An 18,042-nucleotide genomic window follows, 5' to 3' on the forward strand; every position below is an offset into this window, starting at 1 on the left:
TGGATACCGTCTGTAAACAGGGACACTAATAGTACTCACAGAGTAGTTGTGGATGAATGGAGATGTCTAGCCTCCAGGCCGGGCTCAAAGGAAGTACTCAGTAAATGCTGACTGTCAGAGATGATACCTGTGACTCCATGCCATGGAAATTGGAGGGTCCAAAGCAGCATAGGACTCGGAGTTGAAAGTCTGCAGCTGGGGAGACCTGGAGCAGTCCCCCTTAGAAAAGGCAGTCCAGGGGCACCTGGGTGGCTCAGTCGGTTAGGCATCTGCCTTCAGCTCGGGTTGTGATCCCAGGGTCCTGGGATCGAGCTCTGCATCGGGCTCCCTGCTTGGCGGGGAGCCCACTTCTCCCTCTCCCTCTGCCCCTCCCCCTGCTTGTGTTCTCTCTTGCTCACTCTTCCTCTCTCTCAAATAAATAAATAAATAAAATCTCTTAAGATTTTATTTATTTATTTGACAGAGGGAGACACAGCGAGAGAGGGAACATAAGCGGTGGAGTGTGAGAGGGAGAAGCAGGCTTCCCGCTGAGCAGAGAGCCCGATCGAGCCCTGGGCTCGATCCCGGGACCCCGGGATCATGACCTGAGCCGAAGGCAGACGCTTAACGACCGAGCCACCCAGGTGCCCCAAATAAATAAAATCTTTAAAAAAAGAAAAGAAAATGTGATCATAACAAGGACAAATGCAATCTACTGCTGTTCTTTGCCTCTTTGTTGCAAGCAGAAGCAGGCTCCCCAGGGTTAAGAAAAAGTTGTGGCAGAAGATCCCAAAGTAAGAACGTTGTATCAACAGAATTTCTTCCTTTGACTTGGGAGAAGTTGCCCATTGTTGGAATAACCATTGGTTTTGATACAGGCAGGTTGAGTCTGAGGATCCAGAGGAGGCTCCCCCAGGACCAGCCAAGAGGGTCCTTGGCTTTACGCAGGATAGAAATCAAATGCTAGGGGCGTCTGCCTTCGGCTTAGGTCATGGTAGACGCTGAACTGACTGAGCCACCCGGGTGCCCCTCTTTCAGATTGTTGAGTTCTTCTTCTGTCCTCCTAATCTGAGTACATGTTCCTTGAATTCAGGGACCACATTTTATTCCTCTCTATGTCCCCAAGGACTGATATGCCCCCTAGCACACAGCAGGGGCTCGGGACTGAGTTGCTGCTATGTAGTCAGCTCTCTACTTCAGTCAGTTGCTCTTGAATGAATAAGTTTGTAAATATTTGTCTCTATTTACATATGAAAATAGGAGTGAAAAGATCATGCTGACTCTTCAGTATTTTTCCATAGGTGCCTTTGTGATTTCTCCACAGGGAGGTCAAGAATATCGATCAAAAAGCATTAGATAAAAAGAAGGCAAACCACATGTTCATCCCACCTTCAACCTTCACTGAGGTATCTCCCAACAAGAAATCTGGAGGAAGTCTTGAGAGAGAGACTGTGTTTCTTTTAAGGTTTGTTCTGACAAAGACCATGGAAAACTGGAAATATGAACACTGTCAGAATTTTTTTTTTTTAAGTAGGCTCCACATTGGGTGTGGAGCACAACATAGGGCTTGAACTCACAACCCTGGGATCAAGACCTGAGCTGACATCAAGAGTCAGATGCTTAACTGACTGAGCCACGCAGGTGCCCCTATCAGAATTCTTAATTTATATTTTATTAACATATAATGTATTATTTGTTTCAGGGGCACAGGTCTGTGATTCATCAACCTTTTTTTTTTTTTAAGATTTTTATTTATTTGACAGAGAGAGAGACAGCAAGAGTGGGAACACAAGCAGGGGGAATGGGAGAGGGAGAAGCAGGCTTCCCACTGAGCAGGGAGCCCAGTGCACCCTGTCATCATCAGTCTTATACAACACCCAGCACTCACCACAACACATACCTCCCCAATGTCCATCACCCAGCCACCCTCTTTTTTTTTAAAGATTATATTTATTGGGGTGCCTGGGTGGCTCAATCAGTTAAGTGTCTGCCTTCGGCTCAGGTCAGAATCCCAGGGTCCTGGGATCAAGCCCCACATCGGGCTCCCTGCTCAGCGGGGAGCCTGCTTCTCCCTCTCCCCTTGGTCCTCCCTGCTGCTCATGCTCTCTCTGTGTCAAATAAATAAATAAAATCTTTTAAAAAAGTAAAAATAAACACATTCCTTTAAAAAAAACCCAAAAACCCCTTTTTAAATGATGTTTTGTAATAATTATTATTACTTTATAATATTATTGAGGTGTAATTTACCATAAAATTTGCTCATTTTAAGTATACAATTCAATTAATTTTAGCAAATTTACAGAGTTTGGCAACAATTGCTGCAATCCAGTTTAGAACTTTTTCATCACCCCAGAAAGATCCCTCATGCTCAGTTGTAGTCAATCCCTGTTACCCTCTCCCTTTTTAATAACCTCCCTGGAAATACCATTTAATATTGCCACTTTATTTCAAGGGTCGGATATTAGTCACATGGTGATGTTAGTTTCAAAGGAGGCTGGGAAATGTAATTTAAAAAAACTCTGGGCACATTGCCATCTTAAACAAAAACTGGTTCCATTGCTAAAGAAAAAGGGAGAGTGGATGATGGGTTGGTAACTAACCATCTCATCACAGATAGATGGTGTTATAGTCTCCATTTAGAGAAGAAGAAACCAGCTTAATGAGTGAGAAATTTACCCAAGGAAACCTTCCAATCTTAAGTCTTCCACTTTTAATTTTCCTTTGATCGAGAAGACCACAATTTTTTGATAATCGCACTTTAGCTTAAGACCCACCTGTCTTACAGGATCAGTGGTGACTCAATTATCTATCAGAAACAATCTTTCTGACATCCACCTGAGATTCTCAGAAATCTAAGCCAACGCAGTTTAATTTACCAATGTTATTGTTGTTCCCTCAGACTTGACTATCTTCCAAATACCTCTTTAATCTTACTAACTCCTTGCTGACCTTTAAAACCCAGCTCAGGGGCGCCTGGGTGGCTCAGTCGTTAAGCGTCTGCCTTCAGCCCAGGTCATGATCCCAGGGTCCTGGGATCGAGTCCCGCATCGGGCTCCCTGCTCTGCAGGGAGCCTGCTTCTCCCTCTCCCACTCCCCCTGCTTGTGTTCCTGCTCTTGCTATCTCTCTCTCTGTCAAATAAATAAATAAAATCTTTAAAAAAAAAAAAAACAACAGCTCAGGCATCAAGCATCTGACTTGCTTACTCAGGGTACCCATTATGTGCCCTGTGCTTTCCTGATCGTGCTCCACAGATCTTAGCCTACTCAATCATAGAGTTGCTTGTCCATCTCCCTAGATTGAAGATTTGGCTGTAAGGAATCTTGCCCTGGGTGATCTTGTTTTCCCAGGGCCAAGTCCAGTGCCTGGCATCCAACAGTACCTAGAAGACAGATGAGGGGATCATGCAGTGTGTTCAGCATTCTGTTCTGGTTATTTGCTGTCGCTGTTATTGGTTCCTTTGTAAACTTTTCCTTTCAATATCTATCAAGATTCCAGTGACACCTTTGAAGAAATCACACTGAATTTTTGAGCCAATTTTTGTTAAGTGTTTTTTATTTCCCCCACAGGAAGGAAAAGGAGAGGGAAAGAGAAGCAAGAATGAAGTTGGACTGCTCTCCCTTGTCACTCTCAGACCTTGACTAATTCTCTCCCCTGGGACTGGGAAGCTCTGGCAGGAGCCCTGATATTTCTACCAGGTAGGGTAAAACAATAGGAGAAAAAGGAAACTGTGGCCAAAGACTGAGAAACAGAAATAGCTATTCCCAGGATAGGGGAAATATTCCATCATAGTTTTTCCTAGGCTGAGCGAAAAGCAGGAGTGGGGAGTTTTTGCTTGGGTCACTACCTTTATTCATGGATTTACTCTTTTTTTTAAGATTTTATTTATTTATTTGAGAGAGAGAGAATGAGAGATAGAGAGCACGAGATGGAAGAGGGTCAGAAGGAGAAGCAGACTCCCTGCTGAGCAGGGAGCCCGATGCGGGACTTGATCCCAGGACTCCAGGATCATGATCTGAGCCGAAGGCAGTCGCTTAACCAACTGAGTCACCCAGGCGCCCTGAATTTACTCTTTTACCCATTATTTTATTTAAAATATTACAACTAACAATATTAAATGATAATATAATAACGGCTTTAGTCGTTAACTAAACAAGTAAGCTGAACGCATGAGAAACATCACCTCATTTTGACCTTTATAACAGCCATATGAGGTAGACATTACCCACTGCATCTTACACAGCAACAAGCCCAGGTTAGAAGAGGTTTCAGGGGCGCCTGGGCAGCTCAGTCAGTTAAGCGTCCAACTCTTGATTTCAGCTCAGGTCATGATCTTAGGGTTGTGAGATGGAGCCACGTGTTGCGCTCTGCGCTCAGTGCGGAGTCTGCTTGAGATTCTCTCTCTCCCTCTCCCTCTGCCCCTCCCCGGCTCTCTCTAAATAAATAAATAAAAGAAGAAGAAAAGAAGAGGTTTCAGAAGTTCCCTGCAATAGACACTGGGTAAAATACTGTAGTTAACACACAGTCCCTATTTTCAAGGAGCTCATAGTCTGGTAGAGAGAAGGCAAATGTATCAACAAATAAACACCCTAAGCTCTGGAGGTGCTTTTAGACAGAGGGGACCCCAGGAGCCATGCAGAAACTTTTTTTTTTTTAAGATTTTTTTGAGTAATCTCTACACCCAACATGGGGCTCAAACTCACAACCCCCGAGCTCAAGAGTTGTACGCTCTTCTGACTGAGCCAGCCAGTGCCCCCAGAAACACTTTACAGAAGTGGTGTTCCTTGACCTGAATCTGGAAGAGATAAGAAGGTGTTTGCCAGGACAAAGGAGGAGGAGGAGGAAAGACATGGCATTCTTGGCGGATGGAGCAGCAAAGGCAAAGGCTCAGAGGCAGGAATTAGCATGGCGGGGATCAAGAAAGTGTGTGAGGGGGGTCCCAGGAGAGGTGAACACAGAGAAGATCCCTGAACAAATCAGGAAGGGATATCCATGAAGCACTTTATTTTCTAAGTCTTGGGGAGTTGTGGATTTTAAAAGTATTTGGATTTTAAAAGTCCTGATGGCAGATGAAGCAGCAACTCTAAAAGTACAGTAGACTTTATTCTAAAAAGATCTGGGGTTTTGAATCTTTGTTCTGCTCCTTCTGTGACCCCCAGGTCAAGTACCTTCGTTGTCTGAGCCTGTTTCCTTGTCCCTAAGAAATGTGGATGGTTGTTATGTGTGAAGAGCTAACCCATATAAAGAGCCTGGCATAGAACTTGGTAGTTATAATAGTCACTGTATCATTGTTTCATAAAGCTTCTTACATTCCTTCAACCAGGACATCTCTGAGCATGCCTGTTTGAGACCACTGGCCTAGCCCAGGCCAGCCCAGAAGGACTCCTGGGTTTTCTGGGCCCTGGACCAGCTGAGTTCTTACCTCTTAGGGCAGTCCTTACCCTACATAGCCACCACCGGGCACTGAAATGGTGAAGCTCCAGAAAACACACAAATTCTTACCTGCAGGGAAGAGCCTCCAAGCTCCAAGAGTTTCACATTTTTTTTAAAATATTTTATTTATTGAGAGGGAGAGAGAGAGAGCACAAACAGGGGGAGGGGCAGAGGGAGAAGCAGACTCCTCGCTGCACAGGGAGCCTGATGTGGGACTCCGTCCCAGGACCCCAGGATCATGACCTGAGCCAAAGGCAGACGATTAACCGACTGAGCCACCCAGGCATCCCTGTGAGTTTCACATTAAGAGAGGGCACAACCAGGATCCAAAAATGTCTCCCCAGACACTTCTTTCAGACATCACTAAGGACTGGTGACCCCAGACTCTTCAGAGCCTGAAGAAGAGCAGACCTGTTCCTCCTATTACAAATGCTGGAAGGGGAATTGGGGGAAGTTGTCTTGGCCCTATGCTAGGAATATTCCATTGTCCCATTCAAGTCTAGGTAAATTTTATTTTTCCTGTTTTTAAAAGGAGGCAGCTGAGGCTCACTTGAGTCGAGGCCCAGGTTCCTTATGGGTCAACTGTACATTGGACCAGTCTGGACGGGGAGGTTTGGGGCAGACCCAATTTGGAGAAACCATCTAGCCATTGTTTTACAGGATTACTGCTCTGGGGTGGAGGAAGAGGCTGGCAAGGCGTTTTCCTGAGCTCAGAGCCCTGATTCTCCCATGTGTTGGGGACAGGACAGCCAGAAGTCGTGGTGCTCTTTGCAGAAGCCCATAAAAATATCACTGCTTTAAATTCTGGAACCCAAATAAAGGACTATTGAGTAGCGTAGAATATGGATCTTCAGTATATCTGCAAACTTTGGTATCTTATAAAGTAACATATAATATGTTAAGAAATTACAACTTTTTACAGATTAATTTTTTTTCTTCATTACAACTTTTACTTATCATTCATTTTATCACTTTGAGCAAGGGCACCCAACAGAGTCGTGCTGGCCAGGTCCTTACTCTGTTCTAAGCGTGGTCTTTGTAGGCTTTAATGCCCATAGCACTCCTGTAAGATATGGGGTGTTGTCCTCATTTTATAACTGAGGCAGCTGAGGCTCAGAGAGGTTTAGTGACCACTGCCCAAGCTCTCACCTTTGGCAGACAGAAAAGCCGGGATTTGAAACCAGCAGCCAGACTCTAGGGCCTGCCCTACAGCCTACTTTTAAGGGAAGTGTTAAGAAGTAAACTTATTATGAAGAAAAGCTTTATCAATTTATTTTTTCCTTTGATTAGAGAAACAGCCACTGAAACTGGAATATAGCGGCATGGTTTTCACCCCACTGCTTTGGGCTATGGCCTCTCTCAGGTTAAGAGGGGCTTATAAATACTATTGTTTCTGACATTCTAATATTTCAGAATGGAAGAAGAAAACAACTAATTCATTTCACTTTAATAAGATTCATTACTCTGTTCTCTTCCTTAAATAGGCTTATTAGTAGTAATACTATGGAAGATTTCATATTATTATATAACACAGTAATCGTAATCATAGGAGATGTTTATTGAGTACTTCTGAGACGTTTATTGAGTACTTCAGATGTGCTGAGTACTCTGGTAAGTCCTGCTTAGACATTATCTTGGTTCACCCTCCTAATGTCTCCCCACAAGGTAAGTATTGTCCCCTCCATTTCTCCTGGGAGGACACTGGGGCTTGGAGGGGTTGAGCAAGCCTTCTAGATAGAGTCTGTTTTCTACCAGGCCTGCAGCAGTCCCTGAGGATACAGAGATGAATAAAGCCACAGTCCCTGGCCTTAAGGCGCACAGTCTGGAAGAGGGGAAAGGATGTAGACGCCAATAAATACATTAATGCTTTGCCAGAAATCTGTGTGGAATCCAAGAAAAAACAAATGGAAAGCGGCTTCCCTGAGACTCAGAGGTATGGGGGCCAGTAAGTGGAAGAAGCTGGGCTGATGGGTGTGGCTTTCATCCCTCGGACCTCAGGGCACTAGGGAGTGACCTGGTCTGTGTTAGAGCTGTCTGCCTGGCAATGCCAAGTGGGAAGAGAATAAGCAGATGGCTATTTGCCTGAACCAAGAAGAAAATAAGTGCATTCTTCGACTGCCTTCGGCTCAGGTCATGATCCTGGAGTCCCCGGATCGAGTGCCGCATCAGGCTCCCTGCTCAGCGGGGAGTCTGCTTCTCCCTCTGACCCTCTTCCCTCTCGTGCTCTCTCTCTCTCTCTTTCTCACTCTCTCAAATAAATAAAATCTTAAAAAAAAAATCAAAAAAAGAAAATAAGTGCATTCTTGGGATCTCCAGTGTCTCCCACAGATATGTATATTCACTTGAATAGTCCCAGGAAAGGGATGGGGGAAGGGTGATAAGGAAAAAGTTCAAGCTTTGGCCCCAGAAAATTCAGGGCTTGAGTCTCTACCCTTCCTCAAAATAGATGTATGACTTTAGGCCTAGTAGCTGAACTTTTTCTGAACTTGTTTTCTTGAATGCAGAAAGGGAATGCCTGCCTAGCAGTAGTGTTGTGATCATTAAATGAGGTAATTTATGTGAAGTTCCTGGCACAGGGTATTTCACTTGGTCATTGCTACCAGCTATTGTTGTTGTCATTGCTGTTAATAAATATACTCCTCCTGAAACCAGGACATACGGAGCACTTGCCATGTACAAGGCACCATATAAGATAACCAGAGCTTTCTCACCCCTTCCCTTCCCACTATTCAAATTATAGTTAGCTCTTTATTTATTTTCTCTAAGGAGCCATACTCTCTCCTATTTCTGGGCCTTTCACCTGTGGCTGCTTCTGTACCTGAAAATCCCAACATCACTCATTCCTGCTCCTCCTTCAGGACCCCACATAGACATCCTCTCCTTCAGGAAGCCTTCCCTGATACACCACCAGCAAAGCTGGCACATGGACCCCTTCTATACACTCCCACAGCCTTTCATGCCCCTCCATCATGGTAGCAGTTATCATAGTGGATGTAATCGCCTGTCAACCTATCTGTTTCTACTAGCCCCCACCCAGAAGAAGGTCTCCTGGTTTTCTGAACCCAGGACAAACTGCATTGCTGTCTTTCAGGACAATCCTTTGCACAGCTTGGGGCCAAGATCTCTGCACAGACCCCTTCTAGAAATTACTGAGGACTCCTAACCATAGGCCTCTCAGGAGTTCAAGATGAAAAGACCTGTCTCTGTGCTTTGTAAATATTAAAAGGGAAAATTATGGTGAAGAATACTTTGCCCTTTATAAGGGGAAGGGGGTAGAGCATTGTAGGGAACTAATATTTAAGAAGCATTTACTGTAATGGATAAAACAAATGAGTAATTGTGTAACACTCCAATTCTGTCATTCTCCGTGTTGCTGAGAACCAGCATCCTCACCATTGGAGAAAGGAAATTCAGACATTAAACTAGAAGAGATGAAGTTAAAATCCTACTGTCCTGATTTTGAACTGATGATGAATTAAGGATGTATTTTATGTTTAAAAAAAAAAACAGTTGCCTGAGTAACCGAGAGGAGGGATATCTAGAGAGGGGAGGGGAGGAGAGACTGGAAGGAGTTACAAAGAAGCCTGAAGAAACTTTTGGGGTGATGGATATGTTCACTGTCTTCATTGTGGTGAAAGGTTCTCAGGTGTAGACACATTTTAAGCACGTGCACTCTCTCGTATGTTACATCTCAAGCTATTTAAAACAGAAACAAAAAAACTATTTCCTAACTCTATCCATTGAAATGACCTAGAAATAAAGACTGCAGTAGCAATGCCCCAGACTGTGGTCTTGAAATACTATTTGCACTAAAAGGATTCAGGGATCCTTGAAGAAATGTCTGATTACTGGTCTAGGGCAGGGAAATCATGAGATGAACACACAAGCTCTTGCTACACTAGACAACAAAGAAGCTGCTCAAGATAGGGTCCGGCCAGAAAAAGTCAGGAGCCAACTTGGGATCTCATTGGCTAAAGATTCCCATCTTTTTTAGGGGTACCTGGCTGGCTCAGGCAGTAGAGTATGTGACTCTTGATCTCAGGGTCATGAGTTCAAGCCCCACATTGGGCGTGGAGCTTACTTAAAAAAAAAAAAAAGGTTGGGATGATTTAAACATTGTAATAATAATCATTGCCATGGATTGAAGCACGTCAAATACATTTTCACTTATACATTCATATTATCGCTTTATTTGTTCATTTATTTATTTATTTATTTGGTGGGCAGCAAAGCAAGGTTTATTGAACGATGGTAAAGTGATAGTACAAGGCTCCCGAAAAGGGAGGGGACCCCAGAGGATTGCCCATATTATTGCTTTAAAAAGATTAATTCATCACCATTGAAAGATACTAGGGAACCAATTCACTATTATGAAACCTGGTAAATAAAGGGAAAAAAGTCAGCATTTATCATGTCATTTCCATACAAACCTTATTACCAGGTAACCAAACAGTAGATGAGGGGAAGTTTCTCTTTTAGAAGTATTCCACTTAATAAATTAAAAAGGAACAATAGAATTAAAATATTACTATTTTGTGACCCCTAATGAATTAATCTAGGTTGATCAGCAGCAGCTGCTAACATCCCCAAAGATAAAAAGTCATTAAATGCCTCCTAATGGTAGACCACCTATAAAATAATCGTTACCAAATAACCAAACTTGGATCTGATCTAGACTTTACATCCAACTACAGTAATAGGAAATATAGAGGATAGAGGAGCATATCACACCAGGATGGAGTCAGCAAAATCGAGGCTCTGGAGAACTGCATTTTGAAAAATGACTTCATTTTTGGGATGCCTGCGTGGCTCAGTTGGTTAAGCATCTGCCTTTGGCTCAGGTCATGATCCCAGAGTCCTGGGATGAGCCCTGAGTGGAGTCAGGCTCCCTGCTCAGCGGGGAGTCTGTTCTCCCTCTGCCCCTCTCCCCTCCCCCCCGTGTTTTCTCTCTCTCTCTCAAATAAACAAATAAAATATTTTAAAAAATGACTCCTTTTTTTTTTTTAAAGATTTTATTTATTTGACAGAGAGAGACACAGCGAGAGAGGGAACACAAGCAAGGGGAGTGGGAGAGGGAGAAGCAGGCTTCCCGCGGAGCAGGGAACCCGATGCGGGGCTCGATCCCAGGACTCTGGGATCATGACCTGAGCCGAAGGCAGACGCTTAACGACTGAGCCACCCAGGCGCCCCTGACTCCATTTTTTTAAACAAATAAGTCACAAGGAAAAAAGAAGGAAATCTATAGGTTTTTCAAAAGAGAGTCAAAAAGCATCAATCAGTTGCTACATGTAGACATTTTTTGATCCCAGTTGAAGCAAACTAAAAAAACAGATGGCAGGGCGCCTGGGTGGCTCAGTCGTTAAGTGTCTGCCTTCGGCTCAGGTCATGATCCCAGTGTCCTGGGATCGAGCCCCGCATCGGGCTCCCTGCTCAGCGGGAAGCCTGCTTCTCTCTCTCCTACTCCCGCTACTTCTGTTCCCTCTCTCGCTGTGTCTCTCTCTGTCAAATAAATAAATAAAATCTTAAAAAAAAAAACAAAACAGATGGCATTGGGGCACCTTGGGTGGGTCAGTCAGTTAAGCGTCTGCCTTTGGCTCAGGTCATGATCCCAGGGTCCTAGGATAGAGCCCCACGTCAGGCTCCCTGCTCAGTGGGGAGCCTGCTTCTCCCTCTCCCACTCCCCCTGCTTGTGTTCTCTCTCTCTCTGTCAAATAAATAAAATCTTAAAAAAAAAATAGATGGCATTGATGAGACAACTGAATATTTGAATGCTGCCTGTGTATTTGATTTTAAAAGTTATTAATTTTTAAGTGTGCTAATGGCATTGTGGTTATGTTTTTAAAAATAGTCCTTATCTTTTAGAGATACATACTGAAATATTCACATAAGAAATTATATGATGTATGGAATTTGCTTCAAAATAATAGGAGAGGGAGTAAGTGGATGGAGATATAAGTGAAATAAGGTTGTCCATGTGTTGAAAGTTGTTGAAGCTGGGTTCTGAAAATATTATATTACTTTTGTATATATTAGAAGTTATCCATAATAAACTAATTCAAGGTTTTTACTACGAACTAAACACTTTTTTTTTAAGATTTTATTTTTAAGTAATCTCTACATCCAAGGTAGGGCTTGAACTCACACCCCCAAGATCAAGAGTCACTCGCTCCACCGACTGAGCCAGCCAGGTGCCCCTGAACTAAACATGTTTAAGCATATTTCCACATTATTTTATTGTCTTCTCACTATAGCTCTGTGAGTGAGGTACAATTTTCCCCACTTTCAAGAGGCCTTTCTTGGCTGAAGCCACCCCTGGCTTTGACTAACACAATTTTCTCCTAGGTATTCTCTTTGGTCTCTCTCTTGCCCCCTTCAGCCCATTATTCACACAGCAGCCCAAATACTTCACGTGTATTAACCCGTTTAATTCTCACAACAACTCAGTACTATTATTATTGGTTTCCAGATGAGGAAATTGAGGCACAGAGGTTAAATTATTTCTCCAAGACAACACAGCTAGTAACTGGCTGAACTGTACTATGAAGCCTGGTTTAGTTGCCACTATGTGTGCTGAAACCATACTTCTATAAATGGAAAATAAAATCACATATGAATATACAGGGTCTGCCATATGCTGGTTTAGTATATTGGTTAAGAGCATGGATGCTGGAGCCAGACTATGAGCCTCAAGCAAGTTACTTCACCTGTGGTCCCTCAGTTCCCCCATCTGTAAATAGTGGTAATAAGAGTTCCTATCTCATGGTGTCTTTGTGATGAGTGGTTGCATTAATCTGTGGAAAGGAGGAAGTGCTATAATTGTTGGCTGTCATCAGATGTTACCTTTAGCTTCTCTCCTGCACTTCTGAGAGCTGCTTTTTCCTTAGCATCTTCCACCCCAGCAGAACCACTTGCAGTTCCCTAAATAAGCCTCTGTGATTATGTTTCAGTGTCTATCTCCCCTACTAGACTCATGGCTCCTGAAGGGCAGAGACCTGTCTTCATGTCATTATCCAGCAGAGAGCTGGGATCAAGCTGTGTTTATTTGTTTTTAAAGGTTTTATTTATTTGAGAGAGAGAGCACAAGCAGGAGGAGTGGGAGAGCAGCAGACTCCCTACTAAGCAGGGAACCTGATGTGGGGCTTGATCCCAGGACCCTGGGATTATGACCTGAACCACCCAGTTGCCCCATCAAGCTGTATTTAGTAAATGTTGGTTAAATAACCTGTCGGGGCATGCCTCTCTGGGCAGCTACGTGCTGAAGTCAGAAGTTTTTCAAATTTGGAAATCTAAATAAATGAGAAAGCCCCCAAATGACTGGTGTGTGTGTGTGTGTGTGTGTGTGTGTGTGTGTGTGTGTGTGTGTGTGTGTGTGTGTGTGTGTGTGTGTGTGTGTGTGTGTGTGTGTGTGTGTGTGTGTGTGTGTGTGTGTGTGTGTGTGTGTGTGTGTGTGTGTGTGTGTGTGTGTGTGTGTGTGTGTGTCTGCAATTGCCTATATACATACCAATCTATAGCCCCCATTAGGGTTTGTATCTTGTTGGTTGTTGAATCCCTAGTACCTAACACCTAGCACAGTGTCTGACAAATAGTAGGGATTCAGTAAACATCTTCTGAATGAATTAAATGTTTAAGGGGAGACACCCAGTGAAATTCTTTTTTGTGTGATGATCTTTCATTTTTTTTTTTAAGATTTCATTTATTTGACAGAGAGAGACACAGCGAGAGAGGGAAAACAAACAGGGGGAGTAGGAGAGGGAGAAGCAGGCTTCCTGCTGTGCAGGGAGCCCGATGTGGGGCTCTATCCTAGGACCCTGGGATGATGACCTGAGCCAAAGGCAGACGCTTAACGACTGAGCCACCCAGGCACCCAATGATCTTTCATTCTTAAGTTCTCTACTAAAGCATTTTTCATTTCTGAGCTCTTGAGACTCCAAGAATATGTATCCACAGGCACCAGTTTGAGGAAACCCAACTGCAGACAGTTGGGATCATATGCCTTTACTTGATTATAAGGTGGCTGTCCACAGAGGGGCAGTAAAGTGTAATGGTTTAAAATTCAGGTAATCCCACTGCCTGGTTTTGTTGTTGTTTTTAAAATACCATAAAAATGACACAATTTTTTAAAATTTTGTAGAGAATTTGTGGACTCACCGAAGGATTTGAGAAATTGGGAAAGCTATTCGACATAATTACTAATTAGTTACTACTTGATATAAAAGCTCTGGCTCCCTATACTCTTATCTAAAATAGGAAAGTTAGCATTTTGCAACACAGTTTTTTTTTTTTTAATGTAGTCGTTTTTATAAGTCTTTTATGGCTTCTGAGTTTTGTGTCATATTTAAAAAGATTTTTCTTATTCTGGGATAATGAAAAATTGTTGTCTTCTAGCACTTTTATTATTACATTCAGATTTAATCTCTTGATCCATCTGGAATTTATCTTGGTATAAGGTGTGAAGTATGGTTCCAATTTTATTTTTCTTCCAGATGGCTACCTAGTTGTTCCAACACCATTTACTGAATTCATCATTTCCCCACTGATTTGAAATACCACCGTCATCATATTCAGAATTTTTATATGATATGAAAGGCTAGTCCTTTTCTTTTGGTCCTGATTTGAGTGGAAAAGTCTTCAAGTATACTTCTTAACTGCCCCCAGTTTTTGGTTTAAAAAAATTTTTTTAAGTTGCACATAACCATCAATATCATATCCAAACACAATTTTTATCCTCATTTTACGAATTTGTCGTTACCAAGCTCATTTTCTGTTTCTTTAAGTGTAGTGCACACAACCTTCAAATATTATGAACATTTCTCTCTCCCAGCTGTCACTACACCAAACTACATATGTTATATTTCCCTAAATCGTCTTGCTGTGCTCTTAGCAGCTCTTCCATACACTTCATGTCCTCACCTAACAAGTTGCTCAGAAGTTACTACAGGGGGCGCCTGAGTGGCTCAGTCGTTAAGCATCTGCCTTCGGCTCAGGTCAAGATTCCAGGATCCTGGGATCAGCGGGGAGCCTGCTTCTCCCTCTCCCACTCCCTCTGCTTGTGTTCCCTCTCTCACTGTGTCTCTCTCTCTGTCGGATAAATAAAATCTTTGGGAGAAAAAAAAAAAAAGAAGTTACTACAGTTATTTTAGGTGAGGTCTCAACGGGAAGGCCTATCATCTCTATCCAGTTCATCCCCAGACTGGGCACTGATTTCCATTTAAACTTAAAGGAGAGGCTATGCTTCTGGAAAATAAGATTTTGAAGGAGCTACAGCAGATATTTGTTGGCTTTTTAAACAATCCACTCTGGGGGGAAAATGTCCTACAAAATGCCAACTGCTATTGTGGGATTTTTTTTTTTTTTTTTTTGCTATTTATTCCAGCAAAATGATTCAGACACTGAAGAAAAAGGGTCGTCCTGTACTAGGTCTTGAACTCAAAGAACTGTTTGCACAGATACTCATCATAGCCTCCACCTCAACAGATGCTCTTTCAAATGTTTCACGACTCTCATCAACAGTCAGTCTCCATTTAAGGCGAGCAAGATGACGCTGCCAGAGACGGCTGTGCTGGCAAGAAGGCGGGCCCCAAATTTCTATTTAAAAGCTGGACCAAAATATGTTTGGCTTCTGTTGTCTATTTAAAATTTCAAGTTAAGACGCAGAAAAATTACTCTCCATCCTGAATGGGCCCTGGGTGCCTCACACAGACTAGAGAGCCGCGGATGGTATGAGAGGCACAGAGAAGGGAGAGAAACTAGGAACGCTGAGGTGTTAGTGAAGATCCATATTCGACCTCCTGACCCGAGGGTCCCGAACAAGATAAGCATTTTGCGCAGCACCTGCCGCCACGTCAGCCACCTTCACTGAGCACCCCTCCCCGCCTTGGTTTTCCACCTCATGACCCTTTCCCAGCGGCCTCTCTCCCTTTCGGAACAACCCCCACCTTAGGGCCTTCTTTCTCACAGCAGCCTGTCTTCCCCTCAGCACCCACCTCAGTGCCCCCTGATTTCCACGCGTCTCCTCCGTGCCCCCACCTTGGAGTCTTCTCCCCGACTTCAGCATCTCCCTCAGCTCAAGGGAGTCCCCCAGCCTCCCCTTGTATCACAGCCCCTCTCCTCAGGACACTTCCTCCGCCTCAGAGTCCCTCCCTCACCCCAGCGAGCCATCGCGCGAGGTTCGTGGAGACTCTGCTCCTAGCTCCTCCTCCCCCATGCCTACCCACCCGGACCCCGCCCACATGGGCCCCGCCCCGCCCAATGTGGGCCCGCCCTCTCGTTCTCCGCCGGGTCTCAGTCTCAGCCCCACCCTGTCCTGCACCCACCTGTGGACACGCCCCCTCACTCTCCGCCCCGCCCCCTGTGGACACGCCCCCTCGGCCATTGCCCGGCCCGGTCCACGCAGGGCAGGCGCCCAAACTCTCGTCCGTTGGCGCCAAACCTCCTGGTCAGTGATGCGAGGGCTGCCAGTCTCAGCGTTCTGGTTCGGAGTCAGAATCCCTGAGGACGGGAAACCCCGGGCGGGGGGCGGAAGGGAGTCACCTTGAAAACCTCGGGGGGACTGTGGGTGCGAGCGGGGTTTGTGGCAGAAAGGGCAAGCGTGTGAAGAATGTGAGGGGGAAAAAAGAAAAAGAATGTGAGGGGAAACCAAAGGGTTCTTTTCTTTGGTGGTGCTTGGTGGTCGTCGCTGGGCCCTGGGCTAGTGACTTTATGCGTTCTGTCCCCACCCCCGGGAGGAAATCTCAGTGATCCCGAGGGATTTCCAGCAGCATTGTTTTAAAGCAAGGCGGACCTAAGTCTTCATGCGGCCTCCTCGGCCTCGTTAGGAGGGAACTGGGTGTCCGAAAATGCCCATGGCGGCGCGTGGGACGTGGACCAGGCTCCCCCGCGACGACCCCTGAAAGCGAGGTGTCAGGGAGCCTACTTTAGGATCCAGCTCTTCCATCCGTCCATGGCTATCTTTCTTTTTATCAAGGCGAGAAGAAATGAACGATTTTCTTCTTCAATGAGAACAGTCAATGCAGAATTTGGGGTAGTCCTATATATGATTACCTGTCTGGGGTACAATATTCCCGAAGATCCCATTCACATTGTCTCCTCTTTGCCTCAGATATTTTGCTGTTTAGCGGAATTAGGTGATAGCAATCATACCTCTACGTTAGTTCCCTTCTGCCAGGCCCCAACCATGACTTTGGTAGGAAGCAAGAAAATTCAATAAACCAAGAAAACTGATAACTCGGACCACATTTTATTCTACAGTCATGCCTCGTAGATTCCTGAGATCTTAAAACAACTACTAGAGTGTTAAAGGCTCCATTTATCTGCTTATTGGCCCTCATGTTACCATAATATTGGGTATCTACCATAACTTTAAATCTTAAAAAAAGTTAGAGACTAGTAAGTATTATAAAACAAAATAGATCTAATGTTTTATGAAACAAAGATATGTTGCAAGAGAGCCCATTCATAATTAGGAAGCAGGAAGGCATTCATCATATATGAGAAAAATGAAATCTATTGATTGAGGGTAGACTAAGTTCTAGGAGCCAGGGAAGATGCAGGAAGAATGACAGGACGTCAAAATTCGTGAGGTGTTGTTAACATAAACCTGAAAGGTTAAACTGCAACACGCAATGCTAAATAGCATTCCAAGAAAACAGAAAGGATATTAGCCAGACAGTCATGATATCTGTGCTATAGGAAATCAAAAGATGAGAAAAGGTAACCAATTTTCAGGAAAAGGAGTGGAAACAAAGTCCCCCACCCTCACGTACATACACCCATGAAAGAAATAATGTCACGTGCCCAGCAAAAAGAAGATAGGCCAGCTCAGTCATTCTAAACTAAATGTTTCTCTAATTGCTCAAGGAAGTCTCTGGGCAAAGGGTTTTGTACTATATGATCTATACTTCTTAAAATATTTCTTATTTTCCCAGAAGTGATTATTTTTCTGCTGCTCACCTTTCAAGATGAAGGAGGATCAAGTTGTGCTGGAAGAACCAGGATTCCAAGATGAAGAGGTATGGCTAGAATGTTGAAATATGGGTAGACGTTCAGTCATTCCACAAAAATGAAGTTCCTTCTCTGTTTGCTATTATTTTTAGAAACTGAGAATGGAAAGAAAGCATAGTTTTAGAGAGAGGCAATATTACAAATATGTAACAACTTGTTTGGCAAGGGGTGCTAAGATTAGCTACTTAGCAACTAGCATGAAAGTATTTTAATAACCTAACAACTGGTGCAGCCATAATGGTATCAATGCACGCTGGTACCGAATAGCAGAGGAAAGAGTTCAAAGTCTGGTGGGGCAGAAAGTTGAGAAAACATATTTTTTTAAAAGAGTAAATGTTGTTCCACTCCTTTGGGTTAAGGTCTTAAAAATCTGGACAGGACATGACAAAAATGTTGGGCTTCCCAGCCCTTTCAGTGTGGGTGCATCTTCTAAGTATGTAACAATGTTTTTGAAAAAACTTTATTGATCATAACTCAATCTGTCTAGAGAAGTGGAATTTGAGGCATTTTGGAGTGACTTATAATATTGAATTAACTCTTTAAAAGATATGATACAGGGTGGGGGGATGGGTTAGCCTGGTGATGGGTATTAAAGAGGGCACGTTCTGTGTGGAGCACTGGGTATTATGCAC

At 43.8% G+C, this 18,042-nt stretch overlaps 2 protein-coding genes across 7 annotated transcripts in view; both read left to right on the forward strand.

Annotated features, from left to right (window-relative positions):
- FAM227A (family with sequence similarity 227 member A) overlaps positions 1-1,483 on the forward strand; it is a 58,007-nt gene extending 56,524 nt beyond the window's left edge. The window contains 2 exon segments of the mRNA XM_035729165.1: positions 1,304-1,427; positions 1,430-1,483. Of these exon segments, the coding sequence (XP_035585058.1) occupies positions 1,304-1,427; positions 1,430-1,483 (178 nt within the window).
- Positions 1,484-15,783: 14,300 nt separating this feature from the next.
- The window catches only part of DMC1 (DNA meiotic recombinase 1), a 39,475-nt gene continuing 37,216 nt past the window's right edge, over positions 15,784-18,042 (forward strand). For all 6 annotated transcript variants that reach the window (XR_003519917.2, XM_027594076.2, XM_027594078.2 and 3 more), the window contains exons 1-2: positions 15,784-15,845; positions 17,335-17,418. Coding sequence is in view for 5 of the 6 variants with exons in the window: in XM_027594076.2 (XP_027449877.1) it covers positions 17,368-17,418 (51 nt within the window). In the remaining variant the exon portion in view is untranslated. The remainder of the gene's footprint in view (positions 15,846-17,334; positions 17,419-18,042) is intronic.

The sequence above is a fragment of the Zalophus californianus genome, chromosome 9 (genome assembly GCF_009762305.2).
Source record: "Zalophus californianus isolate mZalCal1 chromosome 9, mZalCal1.pri.v2, whole genome shotgun sequence".
Lineage (NCBI taxonomy): Eukaryota > Metazoa > Chordata > Mammalia > Carnivora > Otariidae > Zalophus > Zalophus californianus.